At 41.0% G+C, this 18,312-nt stretch overlaps 1 protein-coding gene across 6 annotated transcripts in view; it reads right to left on the bottom strand.

The window, feature by feature from the left end:
* ARMC8 (armadillo repeat containing 8) overlaps positions 1-18,312 on the bottom strand; it is an 84,231-nt gene that overhangs the window by 37,438 nt on the left and 28,481 nt on the right. For all 6 annotated transcript variants that reach the window (XR_014789553.1, XM_084846840.1, XM_084846842.1 and 3 more), the window contains 2 exons: positions 7,205-7,347; positions 7,023-7,120 (listed from right to left, as the gene is read on the bottom strand). Coding sequence is in view for 5 of the 6 variants with exons in the window: in XM_084846840.1 (XP_084702966.1) it covers positions 7,023-7,120; positions 7,205-7,347 (241 nt within the window). In the remaining variant the exon portion in view is untranslated. The remainder of the gene's footprint in view (positions 1-7,022; positions 7,121-7,204; positions 7,348-18,312) is intronic.

An 18,312-nucleotide genomic window follows, 5' to 3' on the forward strand; every position in this document is an offset into this window, starting at 1 on the left:
TAGCTTTCCTCCCAAGGAGCAAGCGTCTTTTAATTTCATGGCTACAGTCACCGTCTGCGGTGATCTTGGAGCCCAAAAAAGTAAAATCTGTCACTGCTTCCATTTCTTCCCCTTCTATATGCCAGGAAGTGATGGGGCCAGATGCCATGATCTTCGTTTTGTTAATGCTGAGTTTAGAACCAGCTTTTGCACTCTCCTCTTTCACCCTCAACAAGAGGCTCTTGAGATCCTCTTCGCTTTCTGCCATTAGGGTGGTATCGTCTGCATATTGGAGGTTGTTGATAATTCTCCCGGCAATCTTAATTCCAACCTGCGATTCATCCAACCCGGCATTTCTCATGATGTACTCTGCATATAAGTTAAATAAGCAGGGTGATAATATGCAGCCTTGTCGTACTCCTTTCCCAATTTTGAACCAATCAGTTGTTCCATGTCTGGTTCTTACTGTTGCTTCTTGACCCTCGTACAGGTTTCCAGGAGACAGGTAAGGTGGTCTGGTACTCCCATCACTTTCAGAATTTGCCACAGTTTGTTGTGATCCACACAATCAAAGGCTTTAGCATAGTCAATGAAGCAGAAATAGACGTTTTTCTGGAATTCTCTTGCTTTCTCCATGATCCAGCGAACGTTGGCGATTTGATCTCTAGTTCCTCTGCCTCTTCGAAACCCAGCTTGTACTTCCGGTAGTTCTCGGTTCGCATACTGCTGAAGCCTAGCTTGTAGGATTTTGAGCAACACCTTGCTGGCATGTGAAATGAGCGCAAATGTGGGGTAGTTTGAACACTCTTTGGCGTTGCCCTTCTTTGGAAGTGGAATGTAAACTGACCTTTTCCAGTCTTGTGGCCACTGTTGAGTGTTCCAGATTTGTTGGCATATTGAATGCAGCACTTTAACAGCATCATCTTTGAGGATTTTAAATAGCTCAGCTGGAATGCTGTCATCTCCGCTAGCTTTGATGTTACTAATGCTTCCTAAGGCCCACTTGACTTCACTCTCGAGGATGTCCGGCTCAAGTTCAGTGACCGCACTATCATGGCTATCAGGGACATTAAGATCTTTCCTGTATAGTTCTTTTGTGTACTCTTGCCACCTCTTCTTAATCTCATCTGCTTCTGTTAGGTCCCTGCCTTCTTTGTCCTTTATCATGCCCGTCTTTGCACAAAACGTTCCCTAGAGATCTCCGATTTTCTTGAAAAGATCTCTAGTCTTTCCCATTCTGTTGTTTTCCTCGATTTCTTTACATTGTTCATTTAAGAAGGCCTTCTTGTCTCTCCTTGCTATTCTCTGGAACTCTGCATTCAGTTGGATATATCTTCCCCTTTCTCCCTTGCTTTTCGCTTCCCTTCTTTCTTCAGCTACTTGTAAAGCCTCATCAGACAGCCACTTGGCTTTCTTGCATTTCTTTTTCTTTGGGATGAATTGAGTTGCTGCCTCCTGAACAATGTTACAGACCTCCGTCCATAGTTCCTCAGGCACTCTGTCTATCAGGTCTAATCCCTGAAATCTATTCCTCACCTCCACTGTATATTCATAAGGGATACGATTTAGGTCATACCTGAATGGTTTAGTGGTTTTCCCTACGTTCTTCAATTTAAGCTGAAATTTTGCAAGAAGCAGCTCATGATCTGAGCCACAGTCAGCTCCAGGTCTTGTTTTTACTGACTGTATAGAGCTTCTCCATCTTTGGCTGCAAAGGACATAATCAATCTGATTTCGATATTGACCATCTGGTGATGTCCATGTGTAGAGTCGTCTCTTGTGCTGTTGGAAAAGAGTGTTTGCTATGATCAGCGTGTTCTCTTGGCAAAACTCTATTAGCTTTTGTCCTGCTTCATTTTGTACACCCAGGCCATGCCTGCCTGTTATCCCGGTGATTTCTTGATTTCCTACTTTAGCATTCCAATCCCCTATGATGAAGAGGACATCTTTTTTTGGTGTTAGTTCTAGAAGGTGTTGTAGGTCTTCATAGAACCGATCAACCTCAGCTTCTTCAGCATCAGTGGTTGGGGCATAGACTTGAATTACTGTGATGTTGAATGGTTTGCCTTGGATTCGTACTGAGATCATTCTATCGTTTTTAAGATTGTACTGCTTTTCCCACCCTTTTGTTGACTATGAGTGCTACTCCATTTCTTCTAAGGGATTCTTGCCCACAGTAGTAGATATGATGATGGTCACCTGAATTAGATTCGCCCATGCCTGTCCATTTTAGTTCGCTGATTCCCAAAATGTCGATGTTCAATCATGCCATCTCGTGTTTGACCACCTCCAGCTTATCTTGATTCATTGATCTGACATTCCAGGTTCCTAAACAATATTGTTCTTTACAGCATCGGACTTTCTTTTCACCACCAGACACATCCACAGCTGAGTGTCCTTTCGGCTTTGGCCCAGCTGCTTCACTCTTTCTGGCGCTACTTGGAAATTGCCTCTGCTCTTCCCCAATAGTATATTGGACACCTTCCGACCTGAGGGGCTCATCTTCCGGTGTCATATCTTTTAGCCTTGTGATACGTTCCATGGGGTTTTCTTGGCAAGAATACTGGAGTGGGTTGCCATTTCCTTCTCCAGTAGACCACATTTTGTCAGAACTCTCTGCCATGACCTGTCCGTCTTGGGTGGCCCTGCACAGCATAGCTTATGGCTTCACTGAGTTACGCAAGCCCCTTTGCCACAACAAGGCAGTGATCCATGAAGGGGGCCATGAAAAGTACTGTGAGGCTTTTCATAGGCTTGAACTCTCATTGCTATGGATTGTGGGTCTGTGTTTGTAGTCAGCTCAATGTACAGCAGGCTGGATTTGATCTACGACTTTTGGACTTTCCTCTGCCAGAACTCATGCAGCGTGGAGTTGCCAAGGCGAAAGTGGTGGCCTGGAACTCCTTACGTGTGTGGGCATGCCCTTCCCTTGATCTTGATGGGTCTTGACCATGTAGCCTCAAGTTATCAACAAAAAATTCAAAGTTGGACTCTCTATTGGTGTGGGTTGTTTAAGCCTTTCAAGAAGTTACCCCTTGATTGCCTGATGGGTTCATTCCAGGACTCATGCCCTTTCCATGTCCGAAGTTGGAACCCCGTGAAAGGATTGTTTGGGTTAGGTACCCAGGAATCCAGAGTCCCTTCCCTTGTGTTCAGAACTGTGGAGATGGCACTGGAGAAACCACGTGGATGAGGATCTCAGTCATGGTAGTAGTGTTTCGCTTTGGACTGTTCTGGAATTACATAGAGCCTATAACTACTGACCATCAGCTATATGATTTCTGAAGAGTGTAACCATTAAGCTTTTGCCGTGGGATTCCCTGTAATAAAGAAATCTCACTGATTTGTTTGTCCAGTGTCAGATTGTCTGAGTGTGTGCACTGGGGGGATCGGGAAACCTGACAGTCAGCCCTCTCATGTCTGATTACATTATAGGTGATAGATATCTTATTATGGACCAATATGGCATTCAAAAGTAGCACCTCAAGGCAAGAGGACAGGCTGACAGGGTATTAGCCTAGCCTTTTCCTCTTCTTTTGAGGTTCACGAGGAAGCAAAAAGCTTTGAGGCCTTAAAATGGGAGCTTTTATTTATACATAACTGAAAAATCCTAACTAGAGAATTTAGAAACCTATATTGCTGTGACATTGTTCAGAACAAAATCTACCTGGTAAGCACAGGATACAGGGACATTCTCAGAATACCGATAATTTCAACTTTGTCTCTAAAATATTTATATATAGCCTTCAGCATTGCTAAGAAATATTTAGAAACAGATGGGTAGTATCTGCTAAAGTCTGAGAGACCTGAAAGGCTTTCATGATTTGTTTGATTGTCTGCCAGACAAACCTTGGTTTGTTATCACAGCTGGGGTCAGACAACATGATAACCCACATTTCAGCAACAACCCATGGTTCAACAACAACCCACACTCAACCCCTACTCAACCCCTGAGCGTGGGTTATAGTGTTGCCCTACGCAGGGGCTGGGTTCAGACAACAAACCATGGTTTGAATAAACCATGGGTTAGTGTTACGTGTGAACCAGACCACTGAATAGCACTTTCAATATACAGAGTGCTTTACAGATTAACATAAAAGGCAGGTTCCTGTTCTGAGGACCTTAATCTCATCTTCAGCTGGTAGTCTACTACCTAATATTCTACTGGGCGTCTTGCCCTTCTTCCCAAAGAATTCAAAGTCTTGCAAAATCTTATTTCTAAAAGGCAAAATAAAGTATGAAAAGGTAAACCTGTACACTGGACCATTTTCAGATCTATTCCAACTTTATATGAACACTGACCCACCGGGCTGAACATAGTCCAACCGCTACATATGGCAACGATCTACCAGAACTTGATAAACCTTCTGTTTTAGCTGCTTGTCTGAGGCTACATGATCATGGGGATTTGTCAAACATGTGGAAGGCTACAATACACGATTAGTAGGCTGTGTTCAGTTTACTGGGTCAAATGTTAAACTGGTGTGATCTACATTAAATATGATCAATTTTTTTTGGAATTACAGGGGAGATTCTAGCTTTCCTGTCTGCAAATAATCTGTACAGTGGGAACAGCAAGTGAAGGAACTTCATTGTCAGCAAATTCTGACATTGACAACAACAAAATGTTTGTGCAGCCAAACGTGCTATGGTAGTCCCTGCCCATTCCTAATTCTGAAGACACAGAGGGAAAGGCAGACTAAAGTGCTAGTGCAGACTATGGTAATACTGCTTTATCACCAACAAGCAAAGACAGGAAATCAGAAATCTTCAGTCACATCAATTATTCATATGCTCAATATACTGCTTTAATTCTTCCATATTTGACAGATTCTAAATATATGCACAGGGCCAGTGTCACTGCGGACCCATGGAGCCTCTGAGCATGCCAAGAGTAACAAGAGTGAGGAGCTGGAGCTGGGTCTTCCACTTGCCTTGTGGTTTTCCTCTTGGTGGTTGCATAGATTGGGCCCAGAGAAAAAAGGCAAGCATATGGACAGTGGTAATAACAGTGAGAGGAGGTGGGCCCAATAAGGTCATCTTATCCAAAGCCCCCAAAACCTGGAGCTAGCACTGTGCATGCATAGAGTGTGTGAACACAAACAAAATACCTAAATTCTTAGAAATTGGGAGCTACTGTAAGAAATTAGGTAAGCACTGTCTGGGCAGCGCAAACGTATGTGTATCTCATTGTGGGTTCATTGGTCACAAACAAGAACTGACACCATGAGCTTCATTCTTATAAATGTAAATATATTATGTCAACAGTTAGCTCCCCTAATCATTTTCCATTGTTAAGTACTTAAATTCAAGACCTTTAAACACCATCTTAAACCTTGGGAGGGTTCGCACAAAGTAAGGCAGAATTCTGAAGAATTCTGGCTTATCAGGAATAAGCCAAGGTTACTGGCTTATAATTCCAGTTTGTTAGGACAGCAACAAGCCAGTGATCCTGGCTTGTTGCACATATTGCTACACAAACCACAGATCCAAGTTTCCTGGTTTGTTTAGTCTCTCCTGCTGGCAGGAGGAGCCAAGTGGGAGTGAAATGACAGCAGGTACCAGCACTCTTGCTCATTCCTGGTAAGCCAGAAGTCTGGTTTATCCTTGCATGTGTACTGGCCTAGTATATCAGGAGGACCATCATTCAGTTAAAGAAATCTAGGTGAATAAGCATAGGTTTTAATCAACTATATCCACATAAATTTGCATGTGTAAAAACTAATACTTTTAGGAGGCAAATATGCTTTGTTCTTAGGTGATGCATACACAAATTTCAACAGACTATTTTCAGCATTTTCTCTTTTGTGTCAGAGAAAGGGAAATGCCTCTAAGATCACACTTATCACCCATGCCTTTTGTAAATACTTATCTGGAAACTTCCAATTGTTATGCTTATTTGCCAATCAATATCAATTCACTTATCAGAAACTAAAATTATAGATAGTAATCAGGTTCCTCGAGCAATTTTCTTCTACATTCCTAATTTTCACAGAACAGAATTCTATCTAACAGCACAGCATATTCTAGGAACAGGGCAGCCTGGATAATCTCTGCCTCTCACCACCGCTTTCTTCTGGCTACTGGAAGTTTCTTCAGGACCAAGACCCAGAAACAGGCCCAGGTGTAGCTACAATGGACATTCATCTAGCTACTGTTGCCCCCTTAGCAACAGCACAAGGAAGAAATGGGTGTCGCTGTTGCTAATAGTGGCAGCCCAGAGACAGCAGACATACAGTAGATTCCAGAGTAAAATTATCTGGGCAATCTATCCCTTACTACAGGAAACAAAAATGCTCAGATTTCTAACAAGAATCTACAGGCTACACCCTGTCTGTTTAGGTTCTTTTCTTTGGAAATAAGCAATGTGATTAATAGGATTAAATGCTTCTATGCTTGTTTCCTCAGATTTCAATGTTATACTTGCTTTGAAACGAGATTATTTCTAGTTAACATAATCTAAGCAATTATGTTAGCACATGATTCAGTAATCTTAACACTGAAGAAAATTGCCTACAGCTAGGCTGAAACCATTTTATAACATATGGATTTCTCCTACAGTACAAACTTTTAGTTTTTATTCCAAACTGTTAAATTGCTTTTCTCATTGGCGTTGATTACTATGAATACTATTCACAAACTTCTCAGAAAGGAGAAGAGACTTACTTGCTTCTGTCCCAACAGATGGCAGTAGTGGCATATGTTTCTTACTGGGATATAGAATTCTCATTGATTTACTTTAGTATCTTGAAAGGAAATAAATAGGTCCTTGAATGACCATACTGTGAATGCCCACTGAGCACCACTGCTTTAGAAATTGTTCTCTACTTTCCAATTCCTATGACCCAACCACCAATCCTTCAACTAACCCGTGTTGCCATGTGTAGTCTTTTTGTGACAACAAATTACTAGCCCTAAAACAGCAGCAGCTCAAAACAGCAACAGTTCAAAACTATCTCAGCAACACATACTAAATAAAAGCTACAATGTATACACTGGTATTGTAGAAGAAAAACATTATGCACTTGCTGCCTATAACTTACCGTGTACAATAGTTCTTCAGGAGTTACAGGGCTGGTGAAAATGGTGCGAAGACACCTGAGGCAAGCTTCAATAAATTTAAGATCTGGAGACAGTAACCCTGTGAATACAAGTTGAGATACTTTTTCCACTTCTCACAAGCTGTGCAGTCAAGAAGCCAATGCAGTAATGAAAGTGAAGGTACCTTGTAGTAAGGCTGGTATGATATGGCAGTCCAGTAGAGATTTAACATTGTTTTCTGTACCCATTGCAAGGCTTCCTAGCACTACTGCACATTCAGTTTTCAGCTCAGTGTTGGAGGTTTCTTGCTGAAGCAAATACAACAACCTATATATGGAAACACAGAGGAACAGTTTTACTTAAGGGAACATAATCCAAACAGAGTTCTTCAACTTAAAAGGAAGCAGGTTCTATCAAGGAAAATTCTAATTTACTCCATGTTAATTTAGCACATATCATGTACTAGATGCACACAAAACATAGAAAGAGCATGATCCTGCTCTGGAGAATATGTGATCTACATTCAATGGACAAAAGGGAGATGAGGTAATATCAGAAACTCTCACTAAGGGATAAGGAGCCAAAAGGTAATGGAAGGCTGACCAGGCAAGGAAGGTACAGAACAAGCTTGACACAAAGTAATACTTTGAGAGGAGGAAGAGGATAACAGAAGATGCTCCAAAGAGAGGTGAGTGTACCTATTCTAGGGATAGGAAGTAGTATGACAGAATATAGACACAGAAAGGACAACAGAAGACAAACAGAAATGAGGAGCTGAGGTAGAAACACCTTTAGCTATGAGAACCTTGAAAGCAATTTAAAGAAATTTGGCAGAGAAGCACAGGATAAAAAGTATCTTCTGACATAATTTTGGAGAGTCAGTGTGGTGTAGTAGTTAAGAGTGTTGGATTGGGACTCAAGAGATCCGGGTTCTAGTCCCCACTTGGCCATGAAGCTCACTTGATGACTTTAGTTCAGTCACTGACTCTCAGCCTAACCTACATCACAGGGTTGTTGTAAGGATAAAATGGAGAAGAGAAACATGTAAGCCTCCTTGATTTCCTTGCAAGAGGAAAAAAGGCAGGATATAAATGTAGTAATAAATAAAAATAAATATTTTAAGTACTGTTTTGTATTTCCTGCAATGACAGATGAAGTAGCATCCCAGAGAACTCAACAGATAAAAAAACAAATGGCTCTCCTTAGAAGGTGACCTGCTCCTCTCCATTTTAAAAAAATCAGACGAACAGACAGTTGATGAAATACCCTGGATACTAAAATCTACAGAAGGGTCATAATAGGTCAAACTGGCAGTGGTTGTTGTTGTTGTTGTTCAGTCGTTCAGTCGTGTCCGACTCTTCGTGACCCCATGGACCATAGCACGCCAGGCCTTCCTGTCCTGCGCTCTCTCCCGGAGCGTGCTCAAGTTTATATTCATTGCATCCGTGATGTTATCTAGCCATCTCATCCTCTGCCGTCCCCTTCTCCTTTTGCCTTCAGTCTTTCCCAGCATCAGGGTCTTTTCCAGTGACTTTTCTCTTCGCATTAGGTGGCCAAAATATTGGAGCTTCAGCTTCAGTATCTGTCCTTCCAATGAGCACTCAGGGTTGATTTCCTTTAGGATGGACTGATTTGACCTCCTTGCAGTCCAGGGGACTCGTAAGAGTCTTCTCCAGCACCACAGTTTGAAAGCATCAATTCTTCGGCGCTCAGCCTTCCTTATAGTCCAGCTCTCACAGCCATACATTACTACTGGGAAAACCATAGCTTTGATTAGACAGACCTTTGTCGGCAAGGTGATGTCTCTGCTTCTTACTATGCTGTCTAGGTTGGCCATAGCTTTCCTCCCAAGGAGCAAGCGTCTTTTAATTTCATGGCTACAGTCACCGTCTGCGGTGATCTTGGAGCCCAAGAAAGTAAAATCTGTCACTGCTTCCATTTCTTCCCCTTCTATATGCCAGGAAGTGATGGGGCCAGATGCCATGATCTTAGTTTTGTTAATGTTGAGTTTCAAACCAGCTTTTGCACTCTCCTCTTTCACCCTCAACAAGAGGCTCTTTAGATCCTCTTCGCTTTCTGCCATTAGGTTGGTATCGTCTGCATATCGGAGGTTGTTGATAATTCTCCCGGCAATCTTAATTCCGACCTCTGATTCATCCAACCCGGCATTTCTCATGATGTACTCTGCATATAAGTTAAATAAGCAGGGTGACAATATGCAGCCTTGTCGTACTCCTTTCCCAATTTTGAACCAATCGGTTGTTCCATGTCTGGTTCTTACTGTTGCTTCTTGACCCTCGTACAGGTTTCTCAGGAGACAGGTAAGGTGGTCTGGTACTCCCATCACTTTAAGAATTTGCCACAGTTTGTTGTGATCCACACAATCAAAGGCTTTAGCGTAGTCAATGAAGCAGAAATAGACGTTTTTCTGGAATTCTCTTGCTTTCTCCATGATGCAGCGAATGTTGGCGATTTGATCTCTAGTTCCTCTGCCTCTTCGAAACCCAGCTTGTACTTCCGGTAGTTCTCGGTTCGCATACTGCTGAAGCCTAGCTTGTAGGATTTTGAGCATCACCTTGCTGGCATGTGAAATGAGCGCAATTGTGCGGTAGTTTGAACACTCTTTGGCGTTGCCCTTCTTTGGAATTGGAATGTAAACTGACCTTTTCCAGTCTTGTGGCCACTGTTGAGTGTTCCAGATTTGTTGGCATATTGAATGCAGCACTTTAACAGCATCATCTTTGAGGATTTTAAATAGCTCGGCTGGAATACTGTCATCTCCGCTAGCTTTGTTGTTACTAATGCTTCCTAAGGCCCACTTGACTTCACTCTCGAGGATGTCTGGCTCAAGTTCAGTGACCGCACTATCATGGCTATCAGGGACATTCAGATCTTTCCTGTATAGTTCTTCTGTGTATTCTTTCCACCTCTTCTTAATCTCATCTGCTTCTGTTAGGTCCCTGCCTTCTTTGTCCTTTATCATGCCCGTCTTTGCACAAAACGTTCCCTTGAGATCTCCAATTTTCTTGAAGAGATCTCTAGTCTTTCCCATTCTGTTGTTTTCCTCGATTTCTTTGCATTGTTCATTTAAGAAGGCCTTCTTGTCTCTCCTTGCTATTCTCTGGAACTCTGCATTCAGTTGGGTATATCTTCCCCTTTCTCCTTTGCTTTTCGCTTCCCTTCTTTCGTGAGCTACTTGTAAAGCCTCATCAGACAGCCACTTGGCTTTCTTGCATTTCTTTTTCTTTGGGATGGATTTCGTTGCTGCCTCCTGAACAATGTTACGGACCTCCGTCCATAGTTCCTCAGGCACTCTGTCTATCAGGTCTAATCCCTGAAATCTATTCCTCACCTCCACTGTATATTCATCAGGGATATGATTTAGGTCATACCTGAAAGGTTTAGTGGTTTTCCCGACGTTCTTCAATTTAAGCCGAAATTTTGCAAGAAGCAGCTCATGATCTGAGCCACAGTCAGCTCCAGGTCTTGTTTTTACTGACTGTATGGAGCTTCTCCATCTTTGGCTGCAAAGGACATAATCAATCTGATTTCGATATTGACCATCTGGTGACGTCCATGTGTAGAGTCGCCTCTTGTGCTGTTGGAAAAGAGTGTTTGCTATGATCAGCGTGTTCTCTTGGCAAAACTCTATTAGCCTTTGTCCTGCTTCATTTTGTACACCAAGGCCATGCCTGCCTGTTATCCCGGTGATTTCTTGACTTCCTACTTTAGCATTCCAATCCTCTATGATGAAGAGGACATCTTTTTTTGGTGTTAGTTCTAGAAGGTGTTGTAGGTCTTCATAGAACCGATCAACCTCAGCTTCTTCGGCCTCAGTGGTTGGGGCATAGACTTGAATTACTGTGATGTTGAATGGTTTGCCTTGGATTCGTACTGAGATCATTCTATCATTTTTAAGATTGTACCCCAGTACTGCTTTTCCCACCCTTTTGTTGACTATGAGTGCTACTCCATTTCTTCTAAGGGATTCTTGCCCACAATAGTAGATATGATGGTCACCTGAATTAAATTCGCCCATGCCTGTCCATTTTAGTTCGCTGATTCCCAAGATGTCGATGTTCAATCTTGCCATCTCATGTTTCACCACCTCCAGCTTACCTTGATTCATTGATCTGACATTCCAGATTCCTAAACAATATTGTTCTTTACAGCATCGGATTTTCTTTTCACCGCCAGACACATCCACAGCTGAGTGTCCTTTCGGGTTTGGCCCAGCCGCTTCACTCTTTCTGGCGCTACTTGGAAATACCCTCTGCTCTTCCCCAGTAGCATATTGGACACCTTCCGACCTGAGGGGCTCATCTTCCGGCGTCATCTCTTTTAGCCTTGTGATACGTTCCATGGGGTTTTCTTGGCAAGAATACTGGAGTGGGTTGCCATTTCCTTCTCCAGTGGACCACATTTTGTCAGAACTCTCTGCCATGACCTGGCAGTGGTACTCCTCTATATATCAAAAGAGAGCACTGAGCAAAACAAACTGGAGACCTTAGCATGAACAGATCAAGACAGTGAATCACAGTGGTTAAGAATGCCTGGCCAAAACCGTAATTTGGTACTGGGGACATATATCACTTTCCTGACCAAAGCTCCAATGTTGCTACTGAAAGGAAGATCATGGAGGCAGCCAAAAGAGAACATTTTATGATATTGGGGCAACTTCAGTTACCCTGAGTAAATGTACATTCAAACAAGGACAAAGGAACAAAGTTTCTAGCTATGATACATAATTATGCCTTAAATAGGTTAATTAGAGGTGAGGCAACCCTTGATTTTTATTCCCTTTTCTGCACCTTTTCTAGCTCTTATGTTTAAAACAAGTCCTAGGTATCCCTCAGTGGACCATAAAAATAAGGAGATAACATCAGGATTAACGGAGAATACATCTAAATACCATAATGAAACTTTTGTTTTACAGCCATACAGAAAAGTATTCATCTACCAAAGGCCTCTGATTCTGTAAGACTTACACTGATACAAATACTCTGCTTTGTTCACTGGAAGGTGGAAGTGCCAATTCAGTTTACTTGTCAGCAGATGATACTATTGCTTTATTTTACTCTCCTATTTGAATCCTGCCATTATTTGGAATGACAAAAAGCATGATTTTTAAAACTAAAGATACTCTCAGATTATTAGTTTAACGACTATCCTGAAAAAGATTGGTTTTTTCTTCTCTTGTCTGAAATGTGAATGAGAAGATTAAGAAGCCTGGATGCATGCACACAAGTCCTTGCATACACTCAAATTGGCTGAATCATAACTTATGTTAACATGAACAAAATATATGGAACATATGGTGCAACATGCACATCACTTCCAGCTGAAAATAAGTCAAGCATCATGAAGAAAAAGTGAGGTTATCCTATACCTATCAAATATTTTTCTTCAAATTCAGCAATGGCTAGAAGCCATAGTTCAAACTACATGCTTTGCAATTACAAGGTCACCGGCTCAGTACTCAAAACAGCATCAGGTAGCAGGACTAAAACAACCTCTGTCTAAGACCTGCTGCTAGTCAGTGTAGAGAGTACTGGGCTAGATGAATCAAGGGTCTCACTAAGAGCCAAACTCATAAACATTACATTAACACAGGAGTGGACAACTGTAAGGGGCCCAGAAGCCACTCCCACATCATTGGATTACACTCTGCCCACTGGTTCATCGCTGAAATTTGGCACAACAGCAGCAAAAAAAACCATTTAAAATTGGCAATTTGAACTGATTCAGAGGATTAGAAGTGACCAATTTAGCTTGAAAATAAGCTAAATTTGGCACTTCTAACTCTCCCTATTGGTTTGCTGAAACTTGGCAGCAAATTGCTGATTTGGGGTGCGGTGCAGTGGGGGGGGGAGTGAATACAGCCAGCGGGTCATGTGATGCCCAATGCTGGATTAAGGATTTATTTTTTAAAATGTGGCCACTTCTGTTTTGAAGGAGGAGCTGCAACACTGGGAGGAAGTGTCTGGGAATTATTCAGTGTCCATGGGCAAGGCATGACCTCTCAGCCTGAGTGTTCCATTTAAATAATAGTAGGTGGTGATTGTTACTCCCATCATAAAGAGTAGCTGAATGGATGATATGAGGAAGTGTTCAATCTTTAAGACGCCTTACTAGCAAAACAAGCTATACATCTTAAAGTGCAGGAGCTGTTGCAAAGCCTTTGTCCCAGAATTATTTCAAGTGCTCTTCCGAACCTCTCCCCTTGCTTGCTGTAATGCAGCAGGGTGTGTGTGTATGGACTGGAAACCAGCATAGAGAGGAACGGGTTAAGCAAAAGTGGCCAACATAAGCATGCTTGTTAAAAGTGAACATGTGTAGTTTGGCCCTCACTATAAAGCATCTGCAGGTGATAATGGGTAAGAAAAAGACTGGGGTGGGGAGGGAAAAGCCCTTAAAGCAAACATGTTTGCAGGAGGAATGTCACTCACTAGCAAAGCTAACAGAGAAAATAGGGCTTCAGGTTTAGAATCTGAGGATAATCTTGCTTCAAGTCATCATTTCCAGCATTTCCGATACTGCTATGTTGTCTTCACCACCACCATCACATGTTTCTAATACCTCTCATACCGTGATTCACTCTTAAGCATACACACACACCTCTTCATATTTTATTTGTTGATCTGTTATGGTCCCCATCTTGTCCTCAGCATAGGACTTTTCTTAGTCAGAATGCTCTTTAATACTACTGAGATGACTAGAAATTGTTACATCAAGAGTTGCTTAGTTTGCACTTCATTTCACAATTACAAGTAGAGACCATGAAAGCAGGAAGAATTAGGGCTATAATCCTATATCCATGTACCTGAGAGTAAACCCCAGTGAAATAAGTATGACTTACTGAGAAAATATGTAGGATTTCATTGTAAAACAGATGCAAACTGAAGTTGTCTGAACATTATTTTCCCATTTGATTTCCATTATTGTTTTTCTCATTTCCTGAAAATGGGAAGGATGCTTCAGTTGGTGCAGAATGCAGCAGTCAGAGTTGACTAGGACTACTTGGTTGGATCATCTCTTTGCGAGTCTTAAAAGAACTTCACTATCTGCCTATTTGCTTCCAGGCTCAATTCAAGATACTGGTTCTTAACTTCGAAAGCCTGAATGGCTTGGGACACAAGTACTTGAAGAAATGCCTCCTCCCATAACAATTTGCCCACATGCTAAGGTCTTAACCCAATGCCCTCCCCCAAATACCAGCTCCATCAGGAGGTAACGTTTGTTACAAGGGACAGGGCTTTTCAATAGTGGTGCTCTGGCCATGGAATGCTTTTCCCAAGGAGTTACAAACTAATATGGAGAGGGGACTGCTATAAATTTGAAATCAGCCAGACTTACACAGTAAACACCACTTGGGGCAGCTTCCAAATTCACAATGATAAGCTGAGGCTTAGATCCCAAACATAAAGGGTTCAAGGCACAACACCAGTGGCACATTTTTGAATACATTTTCAAAATGAAGAAAAGCCATGACAACTATATTTGAAGATACAGTTTCATTCCCAGCACCACGTACAGCAGCCTTCCCCAGCCTAGTGCCCTCCAGATATTTTGGACTACATCTCCCAGCAGTGCTGGCTACTGGCCATGCTAGCTGGAGCTGATGGGAGTTGAAGTCCAAAACATCTGGAGGGCACCAATCTTGAGAAAACTGACATTCAATTATATTCCTAACATCACAGGTATGGAAATGAATTTGGGTACCACTTCATTAAGTGTGCTTTAACTTTTTTGCTCAAATATTTCAAGCCAAATATTTCAGTATATAGGGACAAAAAATTAAAACATGGGTTACTCTTTGGCTTTGTTGTTTATTTTACTTGTATTTAGTAAACATACTAAATTAGATCACTCTAGTGATTTTCCAATGCAAACTGAAAGTCTTCTGATACAAATGAACGTACGCAAGTTAGCCTAATTCGCATGGGAAAATTTCCCAATTCAACGTTTTCCAGAAAACCCACATTACCGAACAGTAACAAGTCACATGTAACAGTCAAACAAGTTATCTAGAACAATGAGAAAACTTTTGGAACTATACATCTGGATAAGACTAGTCTAATCTCTTGTGTTGAGGTCAGTATACAGCATACCAGACCTAGAATCCCAGATGTTGTGGTAGTAATCTCTGATGCTTTCGAGGAACTTTTCTGGTCCCCATAAGCTAGTAATGAGGAAACATACCATATCCAAGCCTTGATAAAGTGAAGCTTGCCAAATACTACTGAAGACCGGGCAAGCAACAGTAGGTTAAAAGTTACAGAAATATAAAACTTAAGTTCAACATTAGAAACTCTTCCCAAATTAAAGCAGTTAACTAAAAAACTTTAGTAATTCTTTGCAAGAAACAGCAAGGATCTTAAGGAAGTTCCAGTATTGCCTTACTTAGGGGTTTAAGAAAAGAGCTGAACGAATGCCTATTGTAGATGCCTGAAGTATAAAAAGCTTTCGGCCTCAAGGCAAGAGCTGAACTATATGATCCCCTCTTTTAGCCCAGCAGTTTTCAATTCTACAAGACTTTGCTCCCACCATTGTCCTAGGGAGACTGTCTGAGAACGTTATCCTTCTAAATGGTTAAAACATGATATCCAGTCTAGATCAACATTTGGTTTTATAATTTCTTTAACCTAGGTGATTACCCCATTCTTGCATTCATATACACAGTAATATGAGAGTCAGACATGTGACCAGTAAAAAAAATTGGACAATTGACTTGTCAAATAATGACCAAATATTTTTTAAAGTATTAACAAAAAAGATACTTTAATCAGCAACAGGTTTGATATGTATGCTAATTACATAAATTAATTAACTTCACTGTTTTGTAACAAGTAGTGAGTAGTAGGTTTCTAGACTGGAGCCCAATGTGCCACAGTACCTTTACAGAGTACACAGCCAGATCACATGGAGGGGACACTCCCTGCTTTCTGCAGCAAGCAAGATGGAGTCACAGCAGTCCAAGGGAAGGACCTATACCACAGTGACTGCTTGCACTCCTGTTTGGAGATGCTTGCAGTTCTAGCAGATGGGCCAATAGAAGACGTTTTGCTGTGCAGGTAGTGCAGCTGCTAGGTTTGTCCCTTCAGCACTACAATGCAAGCAATATTTATTTTTATACATATAAGCTGTTGCCTTCACATTGGCATTCTTGTCTTCATGGAATATGTGACTTGGTCAGTTGATAATATTTGACCAATCAATTGAATGGAGACCCAACCCTATGTATATTAAGAGCATTCTCCTCAACTTCTATGTACTACACTAATTAGGGTCAGTACTTAACCTCTTTGATACTTACGTTAATTACACAAACAAACCTCTTATTTTACATCCCATACAGAGACTGCAGAAAACTTTCCTTAATAGGATTATGAGATTAATCAATCCTCCTGGGCAGGAGTCTCAGTACTGCATTCTATGTATTTGCTTCAACACCACACATATAAATGAAATGTGTGTCTAGAATAACACCTCCAAAAAACTACAAATGACTACATCTCTTACTGAAGTGACTAAAGCAGTCTGACAAATATTATTTTTATTTCTAAAGCAAATGAAAAAGATATCAAGTAGAAAAGGTGTAATACAAGTTATAATATAATAGAATCATAATTACTCAAACCTAAAAGTTATTCAAACCTCATTACTAGAGGTTATTATAATGCCGCCCCAAGTTTATGCTCAATAGGGAGCAGAGGCCAATCACAGCTCTCTCATGAGCGAACTTGTATGATGCATGTGTTTGTCACATCCTCATACTACCAATATATACTTGAAGTGTACACCTAAAAAATGCAATGTGCAAAATGGCTCCGATTTATCACTTATATGTCATTCCCATTACTTTTAAGGAAATATAAAAGCAAGTTGAAAGAAACTAGATTCTTCAATAGCAATGCTTATCAAAACCATCAGAAGAGCAGGCTCTTGGATGGTCTCCATTCTGCAATTGTTTGACCTCCATTGGGCAAAATGAAGAGATAATGTGGATAGACTTCATGATTCTCATTCTGACATAAGCTGTGCTTGTGTTTCCCTTTTAGGCAGTGCCCTTTACCAACCACATAAACTGATCTTTTGGGATGGAGACAACTTAATGGGAAGCTCAGAAAAACTCAAGAAGAGGATGCTCTTCTCAATTTTGGTCACTAATCAATAAACACCTCCTCCCTACAGTGGGCGATACTTGTTGTTGTTGCAAATGTAAAGTCTTCCCCACTGAATTAAGTCACCCAAATCAGGAAGTGCTCGTTTTCCTGGTACTCAGTAACAAAAGTATGTCATAAGCTAAGTTGTTCTGATGTCAAAAAGAAAAACCAAGAAAAGCCACAGGGCTACCAAGGAACAAATTAGATGGAACAAATACGGGACTCACCAAAAATGGTTTATTTTGCTCCTACCTTGTTTTTTTTTTACATTCCACCACAATTCTTTTAAAACTATAAATTAAATATAACTTTTAATTTTAAACAATTAGGCTGGGACAGATTGTTCTTCAGGATATATTCGTTATATTACAATACATTGTATTAGAAAATATACTCCATATCCAGGTAGAACATCTAAATTTGCCCCTACTGTTAGAAAAGAAAGTACACTGTTGTACTGATGAATATTCTCTGAAATATGTTGTGGAATATCATGCTCACCAGTTAAGAGATTTTGTAAAAGTCCTAGATCACACCTAGGGCTGATGTGATCACTGATTTCAGCCAAACTGACTTTTCATTTTGCACACAGAGTATCAACTGTCGTGAATATTCGATTGCTGACAATTTCATTCCTTTGGTAGATAAAGTGTTTGGGGATATTCTACAAGTCACATTAGCATAGTCAATGGATGGCCAAGGTTTTTCCATCATCACAAAATCTTTTAGAGCATTATGGTATTTTTTTTGGTCCATAAAGGAGTACTCTAAAAACAGTCCCATCTAGAATCACTAATTTGAGTAAAGTTGATATACTCCTACGTTAGAAAACCTGGAACACAATGCAGCAAGACCGTGCTAACCATCTAAGGACAAGTCAAGTGAACATGTGTTGTCACAGCATTCTAATTCTTTGGCTCAGATACGTAAAACTGCACAACCTTTCCCCCAAACCCTCAATTACCACCCCCACCCCCCAAGAACAAAGAATATAGTTGAAAGATGGCTGTCTTAGTTTGTAAACGGGCAGAAAAATCAGTATTCCAGCAACCCCACTTATGCATAGGTAGCAGGTATTGATGAGAGCATAGCATCAGAAGTGATGAACTAAATGTTTCTCTCCCCC

The sequence above is a fragment of the Heloderma suspectum genome, chromosome 3 (assembly GCF_057233095.1).
Source record: "Heloderma suspectum isolate Gila_16-S chromosome 3, 16-S_ref, whole genome shotgun sequence".
Lineage (NCBI taxonomy): Eukaryota > Metazoa > Chordata > Lepidosauria > Squamata > Helodermatidae > Heloderma > Heloderma suspectum.